Raw genomic sequence first — 22,194 nt, forward strand, 5'->3', positions numbered from 1 at the left:
GGTTAAGGTGTTGATTTTGACTCTTCTTTTTTGCATGCACATATTGCTATAAATTGGCCTCTGATCAGTGCTTTTGCTATGTCTCAAAGATTTTGGTATATTGCGTTTTCATACTCATTTGATTCAAGGAATTTTTTTTATTTCATTTTTTATTTTTTCTATTACCTACTCATATTTAAGAAGGGTGTTATTCAGTTTTCAAGTGTTTACTCTTTTTCCATTGATCTTCCTATCATTGATTTCTAATCTTATAGCATTGTGCTCTGAGCAGATGCTTTTCAGTATTTCAATATTTTCAAATTTATTAAGGCTTGCTTTATGGCCTTGCATATGGTCTATCCTAAAGAATGTTCCATGTGCACTGGAAAAGAATGTATATTGTGCTGTTGTTGGATGAAGTGCTCTGTAGATGTCTATCAGGTCAAGTTGGTGGATTGTATTGTTTAGTTATTCTGCATCTTTGTTGAGTTTCTTTCCAGTTATTCTATCTCTTGTTGAAGGTGGTGTATTAAAGTCTCCTACTATGACTGTGGAGTCATCTATTTGTCTTCTCAATTCTGTTAAAGTCTGATTTATGTATTTGGGTGCTCTTTCACTGGGTGCATAGATATTGATTACAGTTATGTCCTCTTGTTAAATTGATTCCTTAATCATTATATAATGTCCTTCCTTGTGTCTTATGGGGGTTTTTGTCTTAAAGTCAACTTGATCAGAAATTAATATTGCCACACCTGCTCTTTTTTGATTGCCATATGCTGGATATATCTTTTTTCAACCTTTGATTTTTAGTCTGTGTTTGCCTTTCTCCCTAAGGTGTGTCTCTTGTAGACAGCATATTGATGGGTTATGTTTTCTCATCCAGTCTGCTACTCTCCATCTCTTGAGTGGTATATTTAATCCATTGATATTCACTGTATTGACAAGTATGCAATTGTTACTTTCATTTTGTTATGTGTTTTTTTCATGGTGTTGCTGATTTTTTTGTTCCATACAATTTTCTGTGCTGAGCTCATTTTATTTATGAATTGTGTTATCATTTTCTTCATTACTGTTATTTTTTAGTATGTGCTAAATATTTGTGCTTGTCCTCTGTTTTATTGTGACGCAAAGGTTTATCATTTTTCTTTGAGTTCACCCTGCGATATATAATTTTCTCCCCAATTTAGAACAGTCCATTCTATCTTGCAATTCTCTTGACTTCCCTACCATTTAAAAGTTCTGTAACTACACAATTTTTACGTCTTTTTGTTTTGTAGTTGTCCTCCTTTGCCAACTAATATCTCTACTTTCCTGTTTACAATCTTGTAAGCTTATTTTACTTTGGGTACTTTCATAACTGGGTTGGTTTCTGGGTTATGTCATCCTGTGTGTTAATGGTTGGTTGTTGGTTGCTGTTGTTGGTTCTTTGACCACAGGACTCCCTTAGCATCTCTTGTAAGGTTGGTCTGGTTTTAACAAATTCCCTTAATGTCTGCTTAACTGGAAATCTCCTAGTTTCACCATCATATTTGAGGGATAATTTTGCTGGGTATATAATTCTTGGTTGGAAATTTTTCTGTTTCATGGTTTTATATGTACCATTTCATTGCTTTCTCGCCTGTGTGGTTTCTGCTGAGAAATCAGAGTTTAGTCTTATTGGTTGCTTTGTAGGTAAGTTTTCATTTTTCCTGTGATGCTTTCATTATATTCTGTCTTTGGTTTTGGTGATGCTGATTATGATATGTCTTGGTGATTTTCTTTTGGGGTCTATGCTGTTTGGGATTCATTGGATTTCCTGGATGGATATATTCTCATCTTTCATCATCTCAGGGAAATTCTCTTCCAACAAACCTTCTACTATTTTTTCTGTGGTTTCGTTTGTTTCTTTCTGTTCTAGAATTCTGATTACACATGGGTTATACCTTTTGATACCAACCTAAATTAATCTTAGGCTTTTTTCATTTTGTTTTGATCTTTTTTTCTGATTGATCTCTTTCCAAAGAAGTATTGAGGTATTTGTCTTCAATCTCACTAATTCTGTCTTGCATTGATTCAATTCTACACTTTTGCTCTTTCAATGTGTTATCTATTTCTGAAAATTTAGTATTAATCTTCTGGATTTCTATCTGTAGATTCTGTATCTTTTATTTTGTCATTTTGTTCTATTATTGTCTTCCAAAATTGTTCTAGGCTTTTTTTTTTTTTTCCCATAATTTTGTCACTTTTTTACTAGCTGTTTCTTAATCCACTAAAGGCACCTAAATATAATTGTTTTAAATTCCTTATAAGGCAATTCCAAAGCTGCTTATGCCTCAGGGATGTGTTCTTTGTCCGTATTCTGGTTGCTTGTTTCTACTGGTTCATCTTGCTTCTTTGTGTGTATTGTGATAGTGTGTTGTCTCTAAGATCTTGTGACATTGTTGTATTTATATTTAATTGGTGATTGTATGTTGGAGTGAGTCACCCAAGATTTTTGTTTTCTTTGGATATATCTGAGTACGCAGGGTACTGTGCTCCCCTATTCACTAGTTGGCAGCACTTACGCACTCACCACCTGTCTCATGGTAGGAATGATAGCGAATGGGAATGGCTGCACAGATCTCTGTTAACTGTTTGTGAAGAATAGTTAAGGGTGAGTCAGGCTTGTATTGGCTGTCGTATCTCACTGACCAGATGGTACAGAAGCAAGTACGGGCCTTCATTCAGTAGGATGGGCTGCAGTAGGTGCCAGTATTGTTGAGTCATATGGGCATGGTTGCTGTCTCCCACTCAGTTAGACAAAAACAACAATCAAAAAACCACCAATAAAGTAAAAGCAAGAGTGCAAAAACCCACACCACATGAACACACAGGAACAATCACCAGAAAGAGAAACAAACAAACAAACAAAAGGCAATAAATGAGATGAAATATTTAAAGAAATACTTTAAAAAAACAAAAGAAATATCGATAGAAAGAGAGAAAAACCCACAATATCTCAGGAAAGGGAATAAGATAAAAGAAGTAGAGTAAGAGAATAACAAAGGAAAAAATGGGAAAAGTGCAAAAAGAAAAGCAAAGGATGTGGAGAGCCACAAGAAAGAAAAATATGGGAACCAGGAAAAAAAGAAGAGAGAAAAAGCTGAAAACTAGAACCTGGGAAGGGAAGAAGAAAGAATACAAGTAAAAAGCAAGAATTAAAAAAAAAACAAAAAGCAAAAAGAAATAAGAAACAAAAATACAAATCTGGAGGGGGAGCACATGGGGCAGGGTACCCACGCTGTGTCAGAACACACAGCCTGGGATGGAATTCCTGCCGGTGCAGAAGATGGGTAGGAGTGAGCGATGGCAACACCTCCATTCACCAAGAGGGTGTGAGGTATAAGAGTAACAGGGGAATATCATAACTTTCCAGTCCTCAGCCTCTGGTATGTCCATGCTGTCTTTAAGCAAGTGGAGCCTATTTTTAGGTCTCTGGAATCTGAGAGGATGTTGTGACTGTAAATATCCAAAATGGTTTAACCACTTTTAAACATTCATAATGGCTGCAACCTCCGGACAGCCAAAAGTCCGCAGCTCAGTTTGTCTCCTTCTTTGCTGTTTCCCTGTTTAGTCATAAGTCACTAGTGTCGTCCTCTGTGCAGCCCTTGGTGAGCAGGGCTGATTTTTAGGTTAATTCTTAAGTCCTAACACTACTTGGAAATATCCAAATCATCCATATTGTCAAGATCATGGACAATCCACAGGTCTGTTTGCCTCCTTATTCACCATTTTCATGCAGGTTTTTCTGCTATTTGGAGTTTAATTCACTTCTGTATCCTTCCTTTCAAAGCTCAGGTCTCCAGGTTTATTTTCAGTATCTGTATCAATTAGTTTCTCTTTTCTTTGTTGAAGAGAGTCTGTGTAGTTTGTCTGCGTATTCCACCATCTTACCAGAACTAAGACTTTTACCAACTTTTGCAGTGTGAAATTTACCAAACATGCAATCAAGATGCATTGATAATTACTGATGATTGGAATGCAAAAACCAGAAACAAAGAAACATCCAATAGTTGGAAAATATGGCCTTGCAATAGAATGATTCCAGAGACCGCATGATAGAATTTTGCAAGAACAATGATTTATTCATTTCAAATATCTTTTTTTCAACAACATAAACAGTGACTGTACACCTGGGCCTCACCAGATGTAATACATAGGAGTCAGATTGACTATATCTGTGGAAAGAGACAATGGAGAAGCTCAGTATCATCAATCAGAATAAGATGAGGGACTGACTGTGGAAAAGACCATCAACTACTCATATGCAAGTTTAAGCTGAAGCTGAAGAAAATTAAACCATGTCCACTAGAGCCAAATACAACCTTGATATATCCCACAAGAACTTGGAGACCATCTTAAGAGTAGATTTGACGTGTTGAACACCAGTGACCAAAACCCAGATAAGTTATGGGATAACATCAAGGACATCATACATGATGAAAATAAAAGGTCATTAAAAAGACAGAAAAGAAAGAAAAGACAAAACTGGACATCAGAAGAGAGTCTGAAACTTGCTTTTGAATGGAGAGTAGCTAAAGCAAATGGAAGAAATGATGAAGTAAAAGAGCTGAACAGAAGATTTCAAAGAGTGGCTCAAAAAGACAAAGCAAAGTATTATAATAAAATTGTGCAAAGTCCTGGAGTTGGAAAACTAAAAGGGAAGAACACAGTTGCCATTTTTCAAGCTGAAAGAACTGAAGAAGAAATTCAAGCCTCAATTTGCAATATTGAAGGTTTCTATGGGCAAAATAATGACTGGTGTAGGAAACGTCTAAAGAAGATGGAAGGAATACATAAAGTCACTGTACCAAAAAAAATGAGAAGTTCAACCCCATTTTAGATATGGTCAAGAACCAAGAGTGCTGAATGAAGAAGTCCAAGTAGCACTGAAGGAATTGGTTAAAAAAAAAAAAAAAACAAGGCTCCAGGAAACAATTAGTCTAGGAACTAAGTGGATCATGGGAACCTCAGCATACATGACCCTGAGACCAGAACAAATTTATGTTGCCAAGTTACCACTGGAAACTACTCAAAAAGGGATCAATATTAGGAATACTGGATAGAGGGAGAAGGAGTTTTGGTGGCATAGTGGGTAAGGCATTTGGCTGTTAACCACAAGGTTGATGGTTCAAATTTACCAGCTGCTCAGTGGGAGAAACATGAAGCAATCTACTTCCATAAAGATTTACAGCTTTGGCAACAGAGTGGGTGTTACGATAAGTCGGAATCGACTTGGTCACAGTGTGCTGGTATAGAGTAGGGGAAAAATGTGGAACAAAACTCATAATCATAAAAATGACTAGACTTACTGGTCTGATACAGGCTGGTGAAACCCCCAAGACTATGGTCCCTAGTCACCCTTTGGCCTGGAATTGAATTCTTTCCTGTGGCCCACCTTTTAGCCAAACAGTGGACAAGTCTATGAGGTGAACAATTATACCAGAGAGGTGGACTCCCTAGAATAATTAACCATGGTAGATCAGAAGGGCAGCACTTATGCAGGGAGAAATATCAGAAGGCAGAAGTGAACAGGAAAGGACATGGGGAAAAGGTGACCACAAAGAGGAAATGGGAAAGAAGCTGTTACACAACCAAACTCACTGCTGTTGAGTTGATTTGACTCAGAGCCACTCCTCCTTGGGTTTCTGAGGTGGCATCTCTATGGAAGTAGACTGCCCAGTCTTCCTTCTGAGGAGTGGCTGGTGGGTGTGAACTGCCAGCCTTCTGGTTAGCAGTCAAGCCTTAGGCACTAGGCCACCAAAGCGCCTGCTATTGCACATAGTGGGGATTAAACATGTTGTTGTTGTTAGGTACCGTTGAGTCATCTCTGACTCATAGAGACCCTATGCACAGCAGAACAAAACACTACCCAGTTCTCTGCCAGCCTCATGAATCTTGCTATACCTGAGCCCATTGTTGCAGCCACTGTGTCACTACATCTAATTGAGGACCTTCACCTCTTTTGTTGACCCTCCACCTTACCAAGCATGACATCTTTCTCCAGGGAATGGTTCCTTCTGACAACATGACCAAAGTAGGTGAGATGAAGTCTGGCCATTCTCACCCAAGGAGCATTCTGGCTGCATTTCCTCCACTATAGATTTACTAGTCCTTTTAGCAGTCCATGGTACTCTTAGCATTCTTCTCCAACACTGCAATTCAAGAGCATCAAGTCTTCTTTGGTCTTCCTTATTCATTATTCAGCTCTCACTTGCAAAAGAGGTAATAGAAAATACCATGGTTGGGTTAGGCACACCTTAGTCTTCAAAGAGACATCTTTGTTCTTCATCACTTGAAAGAGGTCCTTTGCAGCAGATTTTCCCAATGCAATACATCATCTGATGTCTTGACTGCTGCTTCCATTGGTGTTAATTGTAGAGCCAAGTAATATGAAATCCTTGACAATTTCAAACTTTTCTCCATCCAATGTGAAGCTGTTTATTGAACCAGTTGTAAGGATTTTTGTTTTTATATTGAGGAGTAATCCATACTGCAGAATGTAATCTTTAATCTTCATCAGTAAGTGCTTCAAGTCATCCTCATTTTCAGCAAGCAAAGTTGTGTCATCTGCATATCACAGGTTCTAAAATGAGTCTTCCTCCAATCCTGATGCCACATTCTTTTTCATATAATCCAGCTTCTTGTATTATTTGCTCAGCATACATATTGAATAAGTATGGTGAAAAGATACAACCTTGACACATTCCTTCTTGATTTTGAACCATGTATTATTCCCTTGTTCTATTTGAATGAAAGCCTCTTGGCCTATGTACAGGTTCCTCATGAGTACAATCAAGTGTTTTGGGATTTCCATTCTTCTCAATGTTATCCACAATTTGTTATGATTCACACAATTGAATGCTTTTGCATAGTCAATGAAACATAAGTAAACATCTTTCTGGTATTCTTTGCTTTCAGCTAAGATCCATCTGACATTGACAATGATATTCTTCATTCCATGTCCTCTTCTGAAACCAGCTTGCATTTCTGGAAGTTCTCTGTCAATATACTGCTAAGACCATTTTTGAATTATCTTCAGGAAGATTTTACTTGCATGTGATATTAATATTGTTCAATAATTTCCACATTCTGTGGGATCACCTTTCTTTGGAATGGATACAAATATGGATCTCTTCCAGTCAGATTAAACATGTTATTGTTGTTGTTATGTGCTATCAAGTTGGATCCAACTCATAGCGACCCTCCTTGGGCTTCTGAGGTGGTATCTCTATAGAAGTAGATTGTCCAGTCTTCCTTCTGAGGAGTGGCTAGTTGGTTTGAACCTCCAGCCTTCTGGTTAGCAGTCAAATGTTTTAGGCACTACGCCACCTGAGCTCCCAGGTATAGGCAAGGAGGAAGCAAAGAAGGAGCCATTGCTGATACTTGAGCATAGATGAGTTTTAAGATGGAGTGTTTTTTAACTGTTAGCCTAACAGCGGTGTCCTTATCCCTTAGAATTCAAGGGATTTATAAAGATATTCTCCTAATTTAAGGATATCCTGGTATATTCTTAACCACAAAGACATGATCTTCTAAAGGAGCACTTTGGGATAAACTCTAGAGAATTTTCTAAACAGCACATGTTGAATAACACCAAAACAAAAGAAAAAGAAAACCTTACTTCTATGAAGCCAATTCTCACTCTAAGCAACATTTTAGGACAGAGCAGAAATGCACCATGAGGTTTCCAAAGCTGTAAATCTTTACAGAAGCAGAGTGCCTCATATTTCTCCAAAAGAGTGGCCGATGGGTTCAAACTCCCTCTTTTTTGGTTAGCAGCTGAATACTTTAACCATTGTACCACCAGAGCTCCTTGTTGAATCTCACTAAGCTCTTTTGCTAGTGGGTTTAAACCACCAACTTTCTGGTTAGCAATCAAATGCCTTAGGTACTATGCCACCAGAGCTCCTTTCTGAAATGGTCCTTTTGTCTCTCTGTGCCCCATAGCCTCAGAAGGGGCCAGTGTTGCTCTTGGAAGAATGTTATATGTGTATATTGATGCTGAAAACCCTTGTCATTTACTAGTTCAGTCCGTATGTTGTAGTTCATCACTATTGTTGTTAGGTGTTCTTGAGTGGGTTCTGACTCATGAAGAATTCATGTGCAACAGAATGAAATAGTGCCCGGTGCTGCACCATCCTCAGAGTTGTTGCAATGCTGGAACCCATTGTTGTAGTCACTGTGCTAATCCAGCTTATTGAGAGTCATGGTCTTCTTCACTGATCTTCTACTTTACCAAGCATTATGTCCTTCTCCAAGGACTCCTCCTGATAACATGTCCAAAGTACGTGAGACATAGTCTCTTCATCTTTGCTTCTAAGGAGAATTCTGGCTATACTTTTCCCAGGAAAGATTTGTTGGTTTTTCTGGCAGTCCAGTCACTGTTCACCAACAAGAAAATTCAAACACATCAATTGTTCTTCAGTCTTCTTTATTCATTGTCCAACTGCCACATGCATATGAGGCAATTGAAAATGGTTCGAGTCAGGGCATTTTAGTTTTAAAAGTAACATCTTTGCTCTTTAACACTTTTGTAGCAGATTTGTCCAGTGCAATATTTCATTTGATTTCTTGACTGCTGCTTCTATGGGTGCTGATTGTCCAACTGAAACGAAATACTTGAACAACTTCAATTTTTTCTCCATTTATTATGTTGCTTATTGCTCTAGTTGGGAGGAGTTTAGTTTTCTTTATGTTGAAGTATAATCCATACTGAAGACTGTAGTCTCTGATCTTCACCAAAGTACTTCAAGCCTTCACTTTCAGGAAACAAAGTTACATCATCTGCATATCACAGATTGTTAATAAGTCTTCCTCCAATCCTGATGCCATGTTCTTCTTCATATAGACCAGATTCTTGGATTATTTACTAAGCATATACATCACATCGAGTAAGTATGTTGAAAGGATACAACCTTGAAACATACCTTTCCTGATTTTAAACTATGCAGTATCCTCTTGTTCTCTTAAAACACCTGCCAGTTGGTCTATGTATGTATGTATTAGCTCAGTAATAGCCCTTTAAATCTTCCAAGGCATTTTATTTATTTATTTTTTAACCTGTAAAATAAGAGCAATAGAAGAAAGGGTTTTAAGGTCCTTTCCAGCTCTAGAGATTCAAAATTGCTCAGTTGATAAGATGAGAGGATGGAATAAACTCTAGCCTTCATCGGGGTTTCAGGGAAGGTGTTATATTGATTTCTGTAAGAAGTCATTTGTCAGTAAAATTGTCTGGACAGTGCTAGACCCACCAGTTTATCTGTATATGTAGTTGATCTTGAGATTTTGGGTACTCTGTGCATCTGTTATGCATAAGTACACAATTCAGAGTGGACTGCTTCTCCATTTTTAAATAATTCTTTAGGAAAAAAACAAAATGTTTCAATAGTTTCTTTCAGCAGGCTAGAAAATAATAGTATTGGGTTTCTTCCTTTTTTCTGATTAACCTTTAAGCAGAGGCCATAAATAGTTTAAAGATTTTAAGGATCAGTAGAGATTTCTATGGTGTACTATTTAGTTTTTAACAGTAAACTGCAAAGATGAAACTAATGTTCAGTATAAAGCTTTTAGTATAGTTTTCTGCAAATGTATTTCATTTATGAGCCTAATTCATATTTTTCTGAATTTCTTTTCTGAAGTTACTTATGTAAATGCATTTTACTAAACATTTAGCAATCAAAATAAATTACTTTTTGATTTCAGACCTCACAGTCATAAACTAAATAAAAAGCTCTGCAATAATCAATTTAAATTCCATACCAGATCATATATTCCTACAGGACAAATGACAAATCAAATTATCTTTTCTATAGCTCAGAGAATTACAATGTGCTTTGTATTAAATTGTATATCCTTGTTATTTGCATTTACACAAAAATCAATTACACTAATCACTTGCTATAAAAGGAGTTCTGGTGGTGCAGTGCCTAAGGCATATGACTGCTAACCAGAAGGTTGGTAGTTTAAGCCCACCTGCCACTCCGCAGAAGGAAGATGGAGCAATCTACTTCCATAAAAATTTACTGCCTTGGAAACTCAGTGGGTCGCTGTGAGTCAGAATCAACTTGATTACAGTGGGTTTGATTTTTTGAATCACTTGCTAAAAAAAAAAACAAAAAAAACCTCACTGCCGTCGAGTCGATTTGACTCATAGTGACCCCTTCTTGGGTTTCTGAGGTGGTATCTCTGCAGAAGTAGATTGCCCAGTCTTCCTTCCAAGGAGTGGCTGGTGGGGTTGAACTGCCAGGCTTCTGGTTAGTAGTCAAGCACTTTAGGCACTATGTCACCAGAGCTCCCAAATCACTTGCTATGGAAGGCGTACTATATAGCTGTTGGTGTCCTGACTAAAATCAAAAACCAAACCAGTTGCTTTCCAGTTGATTCCGATTCATGGTAACTCCATATCTCCATATGTTGCAGAGGAGAACTTCTCCGTAGAGATTTCAAAACTGTGACCTTTTGACATAGCCAATCTTTTAATTAGTAGTAGAGCCCTTAGCAGCTTAAGCCACACAAGGACTATGTGTCCTGTGTCCTGACTAGCACACAACTCACTTCCGCTGACTTTGTGAGGAGACATTAATGAAGTTACCTATTACAGTGGTGTAGGTGTGGTTAGAAACAAGCAGAGGAAGACCACAGATTAGAGGAGGCTGTTATCACTCTTTTGAGTTTAGGAGTTAGGGGAGAAAATAGCTTTCCAGAAATCTACTGATAGCTGGAGCCCTGAAGGAGAAGCCACCCAGCAGGAACTCTTGACCAGGAGGAGCACAGCCACTAGAAAAGTGACACTGAAACAAAGAAAAAGAGGACAGGAAGAGATAGCCAATGCTGTCTCTCCCCCAGTGTTCTCATCTTGTGAAGATCCCATTCTCTATTGACTAACCAAATGCAGATTAGCTGCCAAAAAGGCACTGATGATGCGCACAGCAAAATGAGTCAAATAGAATGAGGATTAGGTCAAATTATATTTGATAAGATCCATGTTTTTCATAAGGAGCTCTGATGGTGCAATGATTAAACACTTGGCTACTAGCCAAGAGGTGAGTGATTCGAACCCACCAGCCACTCTTCAGGGGAAAAGACCTGGTGATCTGCTTCTATAAAGATCACAGCCTGGAAAATCCCACGGGACAATTCTACTTTGCCCCATAGGGTTGCTATGAATCAGAATCGACTTGATGGTACACAACAGCATGTTCTTAATAGAAGGCGCACAAAATATCAGATGGATTAGGAGTCATTAAATAATGAAACCCTAGAAAGCATAAAATCTGTATCCATGAATCTGAAAGCAGAAGGGAAAGGGAGCGGGTGGGGTTGAGTTGGCAGAAAAGACATGGTCAAAATTCCCAGACTACAGGAGAAACACGGAGTGTGGTACAGTGCCAGGGACATAAAACAGTCAGTGAATAGAAGTCACAGTTTGCTTTAGTTCTTCCTATAGAGAAAAGGAAGGAGCTCTGGGGGTGTAGTGGTAAAGGCATTTGGCTGCGATCCAAAGCTCAGCCATTTGAAGCCTCAGTGACTCCACAGAGAGAAGATGAGGCAGTCTGCTTCCATGAAGATTTATAACCTTGGAAACCCAATGCGGATCGCTATGAGTCAGAACTGACTTGATGGCAGGAAATTTTTTTTTTGTTGTTGTTGTTGTAGAAAAAAGGACAACTAGAAAGAAATGTCCAGGGTTTTTACTCCTTCCAAATCTATCTGCTTTCTAAGTCCTCAAATGACCTCCCATTTGCCTATCATTAATGATAATGTGCCTCACATCATTTACTCATTAATTCTCTCATGCTCTTTACAGGGTAAGTTGCTCTGTCTTATGTATCTATATCGATAAAACTCTGCACCACGTACAATGTCTCGCTGACACGTAACAGGTATTCAATAAAAACAGAACTCAAACTCACTGCCATCGAGTTGATTCTGACTCATAGCAACTCCCATTAGGTTTCCAAGGCTGTAAATCTTCACGGAAGTAGATTGCCCCATTTTCCTTCTATGGAGCGGCTGGTGGAATTGAACCACTGACCTTCAGGTTAGCAGACAAATGCCTTATCCACCATACCACTGGAGCTCCTTAGGTATTCAATAAGCACTAATTAAATAAACTAAATAAACGGATGAATAAATGGTTGAAGAATTGAATACATTGTACATGTCTGTTGGGAGCTCTGGTGGTGTAGTGCCTAAAGCATTTGACTGCTAACCAGAAGGCTGGTAGTTCAATCCCACCAGCCACTCCTTAGAAGGAAGATTGGGCAATCTACTTATGTAGAGATACCACCTCAGAAACCCAAGGAGGGGTTGCTATGAGTTGAATGGACTGGATGGCAGTGAGGTTTTTTTTTTTTTTTTTTTTTTGTATTGTGCTAAGATACTGAAACTTTAAGTAGTGCATTATAGTCTGCCATTTAATTCAAAAACATAGACCACTGATATGAGAATGCTTAACATTTTGATCTGGGTATCAAGAGTAAGAAACTTAGAGGATCTTAAGTGAAAGGAGGCAAAAATCTACAAAGGTACAGATGCGAACACAGAAAACAAAACTCTTCTGAGACTTCACACATTTTTCAAGGGATGTTCTGTTTACCATCAGCTGGGAGGGGACAAACAACACCTTTGTGGAAATATGTTTATTGGGTTTGGTGCCAAAGTGCAGAGTTCGGTTCTTGGGCATTTTAGGTGATTTATTGTATATTTGAAAAACTCTTACATAGGGTGTATATTATTGTTGTTTCCCTCCTATGATCTTTTTCACTATCTGGCCATGTTTCTTCCCAATAACACATCATTCGGCCTGTATTTGAGGGCTGTTAGCCTGTGCTGCCTAAAGAACAGTAATTTTATGTTAGTTTCAAACTTTGGGAAAAAAAAAAAATCTTTAAGCAAATACCTAAGCTTTAATATTAGAATGCAGAAAGCTGAGTCAAATTATAAATCTACTTTTTTAGAAGGTACCATAAATTTCCTGAGAAGAATTTATAAATTCAGATTATATATACTGTACTTGAAAAATACTTGCATATTCGTACAATGTGTGGTATGCATTGCTTTTAAAATGTGTTCAATTGCAAGCTTTGATAAAATGGCGTCTTTTGCCAAACACGTATCAATCTTTATTTTGACTTAGCAACTGGTACTTAATGATTCAACACTCAACTATTTTACTACATTGCTCTGGCTAATCAATCGCAGCAAAGATATTTGGGCTTTCCCAAACTAAAGCCTACTAACCCTCCTCCTCACTTTTCACTTGCATCTCAGAGATATTAGAGCTGTGAGTGGGAACAGTAACGAGGAGAGGAGCAAGGCGAGGGAAAACAGGACAGGTGTTGGAAATAATTCAAGATAGCAGTCGATGATCTATCACTTGAGTTCTAAACTCTGTTCTACTGTAGCATGGCCTGGGCATCAGTTCCTTTATTTATAAAATGAATGAGTGGGTCCAATTGCTGCTGATTCTCACTGGCTCTGAAGTGTTGCCACTACCCTGCAGGTTAACTCCTTTTCTTTCATTTGAAACCCCTTGTTTTTAAAGAGAGAGAGAGAGAGAGAGAGAGAGGGAAAGAAAGAGAGAGAGAGATCTCATTACTGTATTTGCCCCAAATGTAACTGATTATGGGCATCATCCCTAGCTGCAGCCTGGGAAGACCACAGATCCTTTCGGTGCCTTAAAAGGAGCATTTTCTGGATGCAAATGAGAAAACAGGCTTTGACACATATTCCTAGGGCTGCATCACAGACTTCAAAATGCGGGCAGCATATGTCTAAACGGTAGAACAGTCGGGCTGACTTTTGACCTGACTTAGTATTATTTGAAACAATTTACTGACACTACCAATAACATCACACATAATAGAACACACATCTTGTAAGTGAACCACAGACAGTGCTGAGTAACATAAAGAATCCAGGAAATACATACTCAAACTGTAAACTTCTCACACAAAATAGCTACTGGAGCATCTGGTAGTCCATAAACAAGATTGCTTCTGTGAGATTCAATAGGCACATTCTAGGATTCTTCAATGACTGCCGCATGCCTTGCTTTAAAAGGCCCCAATAATTTCTCACAACATCCCATTGGACAAAAGGCCACAGCTATTTCTCTCAAGAAAGATGTAGTCTACTATTACTGGATATGTTTAGGACTTAGAAATAAAGCATGCCTTCCAGAGGTTGAAGAAAAGAGAAAAACAGTCTTTCAGAATTAGTAGGTACCACTCTAATCTGAAGCCTGTACTATCCTTTTCAATTGTAGCAGAGAAACAATTAATAAAGGAACCCATTAAGACCTGATTATTGCTGCTAAAAAAGAAAGGTTGAATTTCAGTCCTTTGAAGTAACTGAGAATGATTCAGGCCTCATTACAGAGATATAATCTACATTCATACATTTATGTTAGTGATTCAAATCTATTGGGAGAGATTGAATTCCGTTAAATAGTGCATCTTTCCTGTGGAACTTTTCTCAGGCTTTCTCAGGCTAACCTAAGAGGTGACCTAACAATGCAAAGTAGCGGGGTATTTAGGGATTCAACTGCTACAAAAGAAAGGCTGTACAGAAAAGAGAAAAAAAAGAAGGAGATATAATCTAAAAAGCCATGTCAGCTTCTCCTTTGGGCTGTTTTGTAAATGCCCTTCCTGTCATCACATTGTACAGAAGAGCGGCGAAAGGGCTCTAGAATTTTTAAACACTGCACCCGCTGTAACCAGATTTTAATATGGAACTTTTGAAGATGTCTTTTTCTTTTCTCCATTTAAGACACAAGGGAAAAAAAAAAAGTTAAACCTCTAACTGTAAAATTAGAATAGTTGCTTCTAAGGGAGCAGAAATGGGGGGGGGGGCTATGTGTGAGAGAGACAGAGACAAGCTTGAGGGGGTGGCTATTGTATGTTTAAAAACAAAAAATCCCCAAACTGACATCAAGAGTGTTGGTTCCCAGTGTAGAGAAACACCAAAATAATAACTTCTTGTGTTTTGTAACTTCTCACAGCAGAATCTTTATTGTATATTTCATCAAACATGTAGTTTTAATTATTTGTCAATTTAAACTCTTGGATCCTGCTGAACCATTGGGCTGAAACCCAAGTCCCTTAGAAACATTACCCTGTATTTCAGGCATTTGTCAGCTCAGGTATAAATCTGTGAACTTGAAAACTGAAATTAGGCATTGTGAGTTTATTTTCAAATATCCATGCTTTTTAAAGAGCAGGACTTGCTTGGCGTATGCTCTTTCTTTGCTTAACTTTCCATGTAACAGCTACAGAAATCAGAACTAATTATATTAAACTTAAGACTCTACCGCGGTGTTACCACATTGTTGAAAACTTCTGAATAAGCATTGCGAGGGGTTATAAGTAATGCAATTAAAATTGTGATTCTAGTATTCAGTGGGTTTAGTTCAATGGGTCTGAGTGCACAGAAAAATAGAAGCGCATGTAAAGCTATTTTTCCAGCCACTAAACATTATCCAAAAGCCAGATTTTTAATCTCCCTGTACTTTGTCCTATTCAAATGAAAACTGAAGCCAAAAATACACATTATTTTCTTTTCTTTCTTTCTTTCTTTTTTTTTTTTTTCTGATTAGGTCCCTCCAAATTTTAGTTGTGCTTGTTAAACTCTCAAGTTCACCTTGATGTCTCTCTCTCTCTTAGATTAATATTCGTCTTAATATTAAGTTGAACTGTTTGGAATTGCCACTTTTGTATACCGACAGCTGTAAAATATAGGCAATTTCATATTCTTCAACGTATTAGAAATGTCCAACTACCCTACATCATACTTTATGCCCATACATCGTCACATGCTTCTTCCAGCCAAGCTTCCCCCCCCCCCCAGTTGAGGGTATTTATAAAGAAGTGGTTCTGTAGTAATTGTCTTTCTCAGAATTTATCATCACAGTCTTGTCTTGTCTGTGCCTCTTTATTCTTGGCAAAGCTTGCCTAGTCTGGGAGTCCGATCTGTCTATACCTGGATAGTGAGCGAGTTTCTGTGAGTAATGCGGGAGGAGGTGGCGGAAGAGAGTGTGACGAGGGAGGGTGACTGATCGTGCACTTCTAGTGTAAAACAGAGCCCTCTAAACATTAAACTTGAAGGGGAGGGGGATCACCTTTATGGCAAGTGCAAAGGAAATTGCATAGAAAAGAAAACAGACAGCCGGGTATTCGGCCAAATTGTACGGTAAAAAAATCTCTGCAACCGCAATAATGTGCGTTCGCTTTGAAGTGCACGCGTGATTCAGTAACTGACTCATGTTAGCAATTAGAAATCGGTCATTTGGGTCCCTGATTTCATTTGCGCCAAGAGAGAGGCGACTTTTAAGGGTGACGATAAATCTCCCTGAGCTTAAAAGGCAGAGAGGGCCAAAGTGTGAACTTTTTACTTCAGCAACGGAAGCGAGAAATCAGTGATTCATTAAAGCGGAGACCTCCTTAGAAGCTGGCAGAAGAGGAGGAAAGGAAACTAATTATGTCTCCCTTTTCTGTGCTCGCTCCGACCACTTTATAATCCGCTGCTTTGGAAGTTTATCCCCAGCGTCTTCTGCTTTCTCCCCAGCCCGCCCCCCACTTCTGGGAGCAAGAGGGGGAAGAAAAGGGGTGGGGGTGTCAGCCTAGCACCAGGCTCCGGGTGGCTCGCAAGTATTTCACTGCCAAAGTGTGTGTGTGGGGGAATCCTACACAGGAAAACAAGTGAGGAAGGGGCTCTCTAGAAGGGATTGGCTCAGGCTAGCAGAAACAATTTCGGAGTGCGTGAGGCTAGCACTCGCGTCGGTGGCCAGCGCCGTGAGCACAAGGACGCTTTAGCAGAATTAGCCAGAGCTGGAGGCGCCGGCAGAGGCTGAGCTGTGGCCGCGGCGACCGGGGGACCCCGAGCTCCGAGCACAGGCACCGCGCTCTCTTCTCGCTCTCCAGCCCTCCCTCCTCCCGGCCCCCTCCACCCCCCTCCCCGGCGTTCCCAGCAGCCGAGGGTTTCAGATGTCCCACCGCCGTTTGACCCCCCTCCCCCCGCTCTTCCACCCCTGCAAATGAGGTTTGACCAGCAGAGGCTGAGCCCACCTCTGGCTTGGAATCACTGACATTTCCACTCCAGGCTTCAACCTGTTTACAAGCGGGCTTTCCAAAGGAAGGGGGTGGGAGTCTAGGGCCAAACAAAACGCCAACCGCCATCTCCTCCGCCCCCCCTTCCCCCCCAAAACAAGAAGTTGACTTTCTGGAGGCTTCAAATCAACACGCACCACCAAAAAGAGAAAGCAAGAGGGGGAGGAAAACAACGGCAACCAGGCAGCTGCCTCCGGTTCTGACAACTCCGAAGGGACGCACTCAGAACTGGCTGGCAGGCTGGGGCTGTGCAGAGCGGGACCAGAAGGTGCCCACGCAGAGGGGCGCAGACACCCCCGGCCCCCACCCCACGCCCTTTGGGTTTTGTTCACCGTGCTGTCATCTGTTTCTCAGACCTTTTTTGCGTCTACCATGGTGAAGAGAGGAGTGAAGAGAACAAAGTGACTCCTGGGGAAGTTGGGGATCGCCGGTGACCATCACCACCACCAGCTTCTGCTGCTGCGGCCACCCACGTCCACCATTCACTGGGCGACCCAGAGGCGCACGGCAGCGGATCCGAGAACGGAGCGAAGAGAGGCAGCCGGCCCTTCCGAGGAGTTATGGATGTTGGTGCATTCACTTCTGGCCAGATCCGCGCCCAGAGGGAGCTAACCAGCGGTCACCACCTCCAGCTGTCGTCTCCTTGCCTTGCACCAGGTCTTACCCTTCCAGTATGTTCCTTCTGATGAGACAATTTCCAGTGCCGAGAGCTTCAGTACAATGTGGAAATGGATACTGACACATGGTGCCTCAGCCTTTCCCCACCTGCCTGGCTGCTGCTGCTTCCTGTTGCTGCTCTTGGTGTCTTCCGTCTCTGTCACCTGCCAAGCCCTTGGTCAGGACATGGTGTCACCAGAGGCCACCAACTCCTCTTCCTCCTCCTCGTCTTCCTCCTCCTCCTCCTCGCCTTCCAGTGCGGGGAGGCATGTCCGGAGCTACAATCACCTCCAAGGAGATGTCCGCTGGAGAAAGCTATTCTCTTTCACCAAGTACTTTCTCAAGATTGAGAAGAACGGAAAAGTCAGCGGTACCAAAAAAGAGAACTGCCCGTACAGTAAGTAACAAATGCGTCCTCCCCTCCTTCCAGTTATCCACCCACCCCACACGGTGTGTATGCGTGTGTGTGTGTGGCTGTGTGTGAAATCTCTTCCAGATGTGGCCAGCTAAATATTTACGTCCCCAACCTCTGTAAAATGATTAAATGGAAGACTTTCACACTAACTCACCCCCCCATGTGTACATTGTGCTGCCGCACCCCTTATCCTATCCTACGAGCGCTCCCTCCACACCCGGGACCCCTTGCCACTCCGCTCCTTCTCTCTAGCTTGTCCCACGCCGGACCGTTCTGGACGCCCGAGAGTGGTGGCTTAGATGCCCCTGTCTCTCTCCACCTCCCTTCCCCACCTCACCCGACAGTCTCCTTTCCCTCCTTTCCGTAAATGACTCAAGTAAACACATTTTATTTCTTTTCGCTGGTAATCTTGTTAAGAGTTTTGGGACAGGCTCCTCAGGCTGCAAATAATTATCCGCTGCCAATTAGAAGGGCTTTATGGGAACTTTATTTAAGAGCGAGTCACTTTTATTCGCTCTCTCCCCTGGATCCAACTGGACGGCAGTGAGTTTGGGGTTTTCTCCCCCCCCCATTTACCTTACCCCCCCACCTCTAGACAGGAACGAAAAACCATTTTTTCTGGGTTTGATTTTTCTTCTTCTTTTTTTTTGTTTTTGGTCCGTCATGTTGGCTTGAGTGATCGCAGTCCCTGCAGTTAGCTTCTCAGGCACCACCACTGCTATTTGTTTTCCGTCTGCCTTCTCTCTTGGTAACATGATGCTCGTGTCTGCATTGTCAACAGCATATGCGGTGCTTTGTGGCGTCCTGTTGTACTCGGTTCTTCTGAAACCTCTCATGTTGCAGAGCCATACTACTACAGCATTGTAACCATCTGGGACTGGATTCACACGGACCTCACACAGATTTCATTGTCATTCTCTTATTTTCAAAGTAAAAGTCATAAATCGGTTTCCATGGCTATAGTTTATCCCATAGGATAACTTTTCTCCTCACTACAAGTTATTCCCTGGATCTCTCTCTCTCTCTCTCTCTCTCTCTCTCTCTCTGTCTCATTCTGTGTTTCTTGCAAGGGTGTGGGCTGGTGTGTGTGGGGGGTGGAGGTGGGGGGGCGGAGAAAGGGTGGATATTGTGTCTCTGCTTGAATCAGTCCAGCAAAGCCAGATTACTCTGTTGACTTCCTTTCCTGGTTACTTTCAAGTGGGAGGATTTATTCATCCCCTATTGATTGTTATTTGAAAGGATCCCTAGGCTATGCACTGGCATTGAAGGCTGCAGACAATGACGTTTAAGCATCTTTAACGACCATTTAGCATTATCCCAATGGTAAATTCCAGATCACCTTTTAAAGGGACTTTTTTGGTGCTAATTGTTTGGAAATTCCAAGCACATATTTGCCAGCTAATTTAATACAGTGGGGACACATTTCAAGGTTCCTTGGCCTGGGGGGTACCAGGTATAATGGGTTGACTAGAATTTAGCATTTTACTTTTAGAGAAAGATTTGTGAGGATTGAGACTTTGTTCCCCCCACCCCCTCCTTTGGGGACTTAAATTCAACTTTAACTTCTGTGTCTCCTCAGCTACAGCTAACCTTTAAAAGAAACTAGCAATATGTTTACTGCTGTAAAAATATTTGTAGAAGTAGTTTGAGGTGCTCCATTTCCTAGAGATGTTAAGTAGCACATTATCTATATATTCTCTCCATTCTAATTCATAGAAAGTGAATTAACATCATTTATGTTGACTCTTCTCTTTTGCTTGAAAGCCGTTTGTTACATGAATCATTAGATACTATTTATCTAAATCATTAGATATTACTTATAGCTGCTGGTGAAAAATGTTTTACCTTTGTTTACTTCTAAAACAAAATAGTTTTTATGTCACCCAGGTAGGCGTATGGAGGAGTTGTCCAGTCCCTTGCTGCACAGTACACTAGAAATTTTTTAATAAAAGTAATAATAATTCACATGGACTAAAATTATTCTTTGTATCTTTAGTTCTTGGAGAAAATTCAAGAGACTATAAGAAAATTTTGGCATGTTAACCTTGATCAATCCCTTTTTTCCTGACACTAACTCCATTACACCATTGCTATAATTTTAAGCATCTTTATACTATGATACCAGAAAGACCAATATGCACTACTTTGGTCTCTGTGATTTAGAATTACTGTTTTCAAGAAGAATGAACACTGTGTGGTTAACTAGTTATTAAAATTATTTTCCAGTATATGCAATGAATTATATTTTCACAATAACTATCTGCAAGGAGAAAATTTACAAATTACTGCACAAAAACTAGCATGGAAAATGTTCATCCTAATTGCCCAAAATATACAGATATCTCTTCTCTATGATAAATAATCTTTGTTGAAATTACAAGCTAAATATCTTACATGGTGATGCAATCTTGATCAACAGTTAAAAATGAAAGGGGCGGAGCTTCCTGGGTTAAATAATGTCAAACCATAAATGATTTTGGCTTTCCAAGAACATCTGTATCAAAATACAGCAAGTGAAAATACAGGTTGAAAAAGCCTTAATTTCACATGTGGCTGGGTAATCAGAATTCTGCTACGGTTTCCAGCTGGACTGATTCAAGCTGAAGTACATGGTATCATTAAAATATTGCCTAAATTTTCATAATTACATGTGAACAAACTTTTGCCATGCCTACAGGGTAATCAGCCAGCCAACCTATCAAATGGTAGCCTGTTAAGTATTAGGGTATCTAACCTCTGAAGAGTGTCAGTTCCTTGTCCAAAAACCACGTTTCAGTCACATTTTCCTAAGCAAGTTATTAATTACTCTCTATATACAAAGCTGTTCTTTTGAGGTTTGCTTATTTGAAGATTACTTTTCTTTGTTACTTTTGACCCTAGTATTATTGCTGTGAAACTACAGTAACAGCTTATCTAAGAGGTTATATGCTTGTGATGTCCCGGGTAATTAAACAACTGTTTCACTGGCTTTTTGCCAGAAAAATGCTGACAGAAGGGGAGCAAGGAAATCACTCTTAAGTATTGCAAAATCATTTTTAACTTCTACCTCCAAAGCTGGTTCCCAGAAATTCTGGGATTCTAAAAATACCACATATGCTGGAGAGTCTTCTTAATTTTGGTGATTATTATAATTTCTTTTTTTTTAGAGGGACGGGGTACATTTTTGGATTGTTTCTTTGCCATTATATGAGAGTAGAGAATAAAGGCAGCAGAGATGAATTATGTTTCTTCTGCTAGAAGTTTGAGAAAGCCTGAATAATTTAGAATAGCTGTGGTATATCTGTCACTGGATATGTGCAGGCTCATTTAGGTTTTGTTTTATCATTCTTTACATCTAGAGCTTTGCCCTTGAAACATTACCACGGGGCTCCATTCCGGCCTCCTGGAAAGGCTGGATACAGCTGTTAGTTACCCTTGCAAGTGGGACAAGGGGACTCATTTCTGGACGTGAGTAAAACAGCTGTGAGCTTCTCCCATGGTTGTCACTTGTGCAAAGGGGGGATCTAGGGGAAAGAAAATGTACCCCTAAACTCCAGGCAGCTGAGGATAGATATCCCCAACATGGGAAGCCACAGACCTTATGAGCCTTTTGGGAAAAGAGTATGGGAAAGAATAGAGAAGTCACTATTTACTGAGTCTGTATTGTATGCCCTGTGTCTTTAAATATGTATCTCATCTAATATTCATCATAGTCCTATAATGTATCTACACCTTTAAAACTTGAAAACTAAGGCTGAAAATGTAAACTGCCCAAGGTCATTCAACTACACACTGGCAGAGCCAGGATTCAAGCCTGAGTAATCTGTTTGGTTATAATCACTCTCTTATTTCCTCTCTCTGTTGCTGGTAGCATTGATACTGATTCATTATAATTAGAAATCCGCAAACTCTAAAACACAAAATATCTAAAACCTTACATGCTGATTGCTGTGAACACTAGTAGTTCCTGAGAATGAAAATGGAACAGAAGTAAAATAACTGTGGAACTGAAATGAAGTATGTTGAAGATATTAT

The 22,194-nt window shown here is 40.1% G+C and overlaps 1 protein-coding gene across 1 annotated transcript in view; it reads left to right on the forward strand.

Moving 5' to 3' along the window:
• The first annotated feature begins 17,828 nt into the window (after nt 1-17,828).
• The window catches only part of FGF10 (fibroblast growth factor 10), a 130,570-nt gene continuing 126,204 nt past the window's right edge, over nt 17,829-22,194 (forward strand). The window contains exon 1 of the mRNA XM_007954007.2: nt 17,829-18,162. Coding sequence (XP_007952198.1) covers nt 17,829-18,162 — 334 coding nt within the window. The remainder of the gene's footprint in view (nt 18,163-22,194) is intronic.

This window comes from Orycteropus afer, unplaced genomic scaffold, assembly GCF_000298275.1.
Source record: "Orycteropus afer afer isolate SDZICR_OR568_19922 unplaced genomic scaffold, OryAfe1.0 scaffold00425, whole genome shotgun sequence".
Classification (NCBI taxonomy): Eukaryota; Metazoa; Chordata; class Mammalia; order Tubulidentata; family Orycteropodidae; genus Orycteropus; species Orycteropus afer.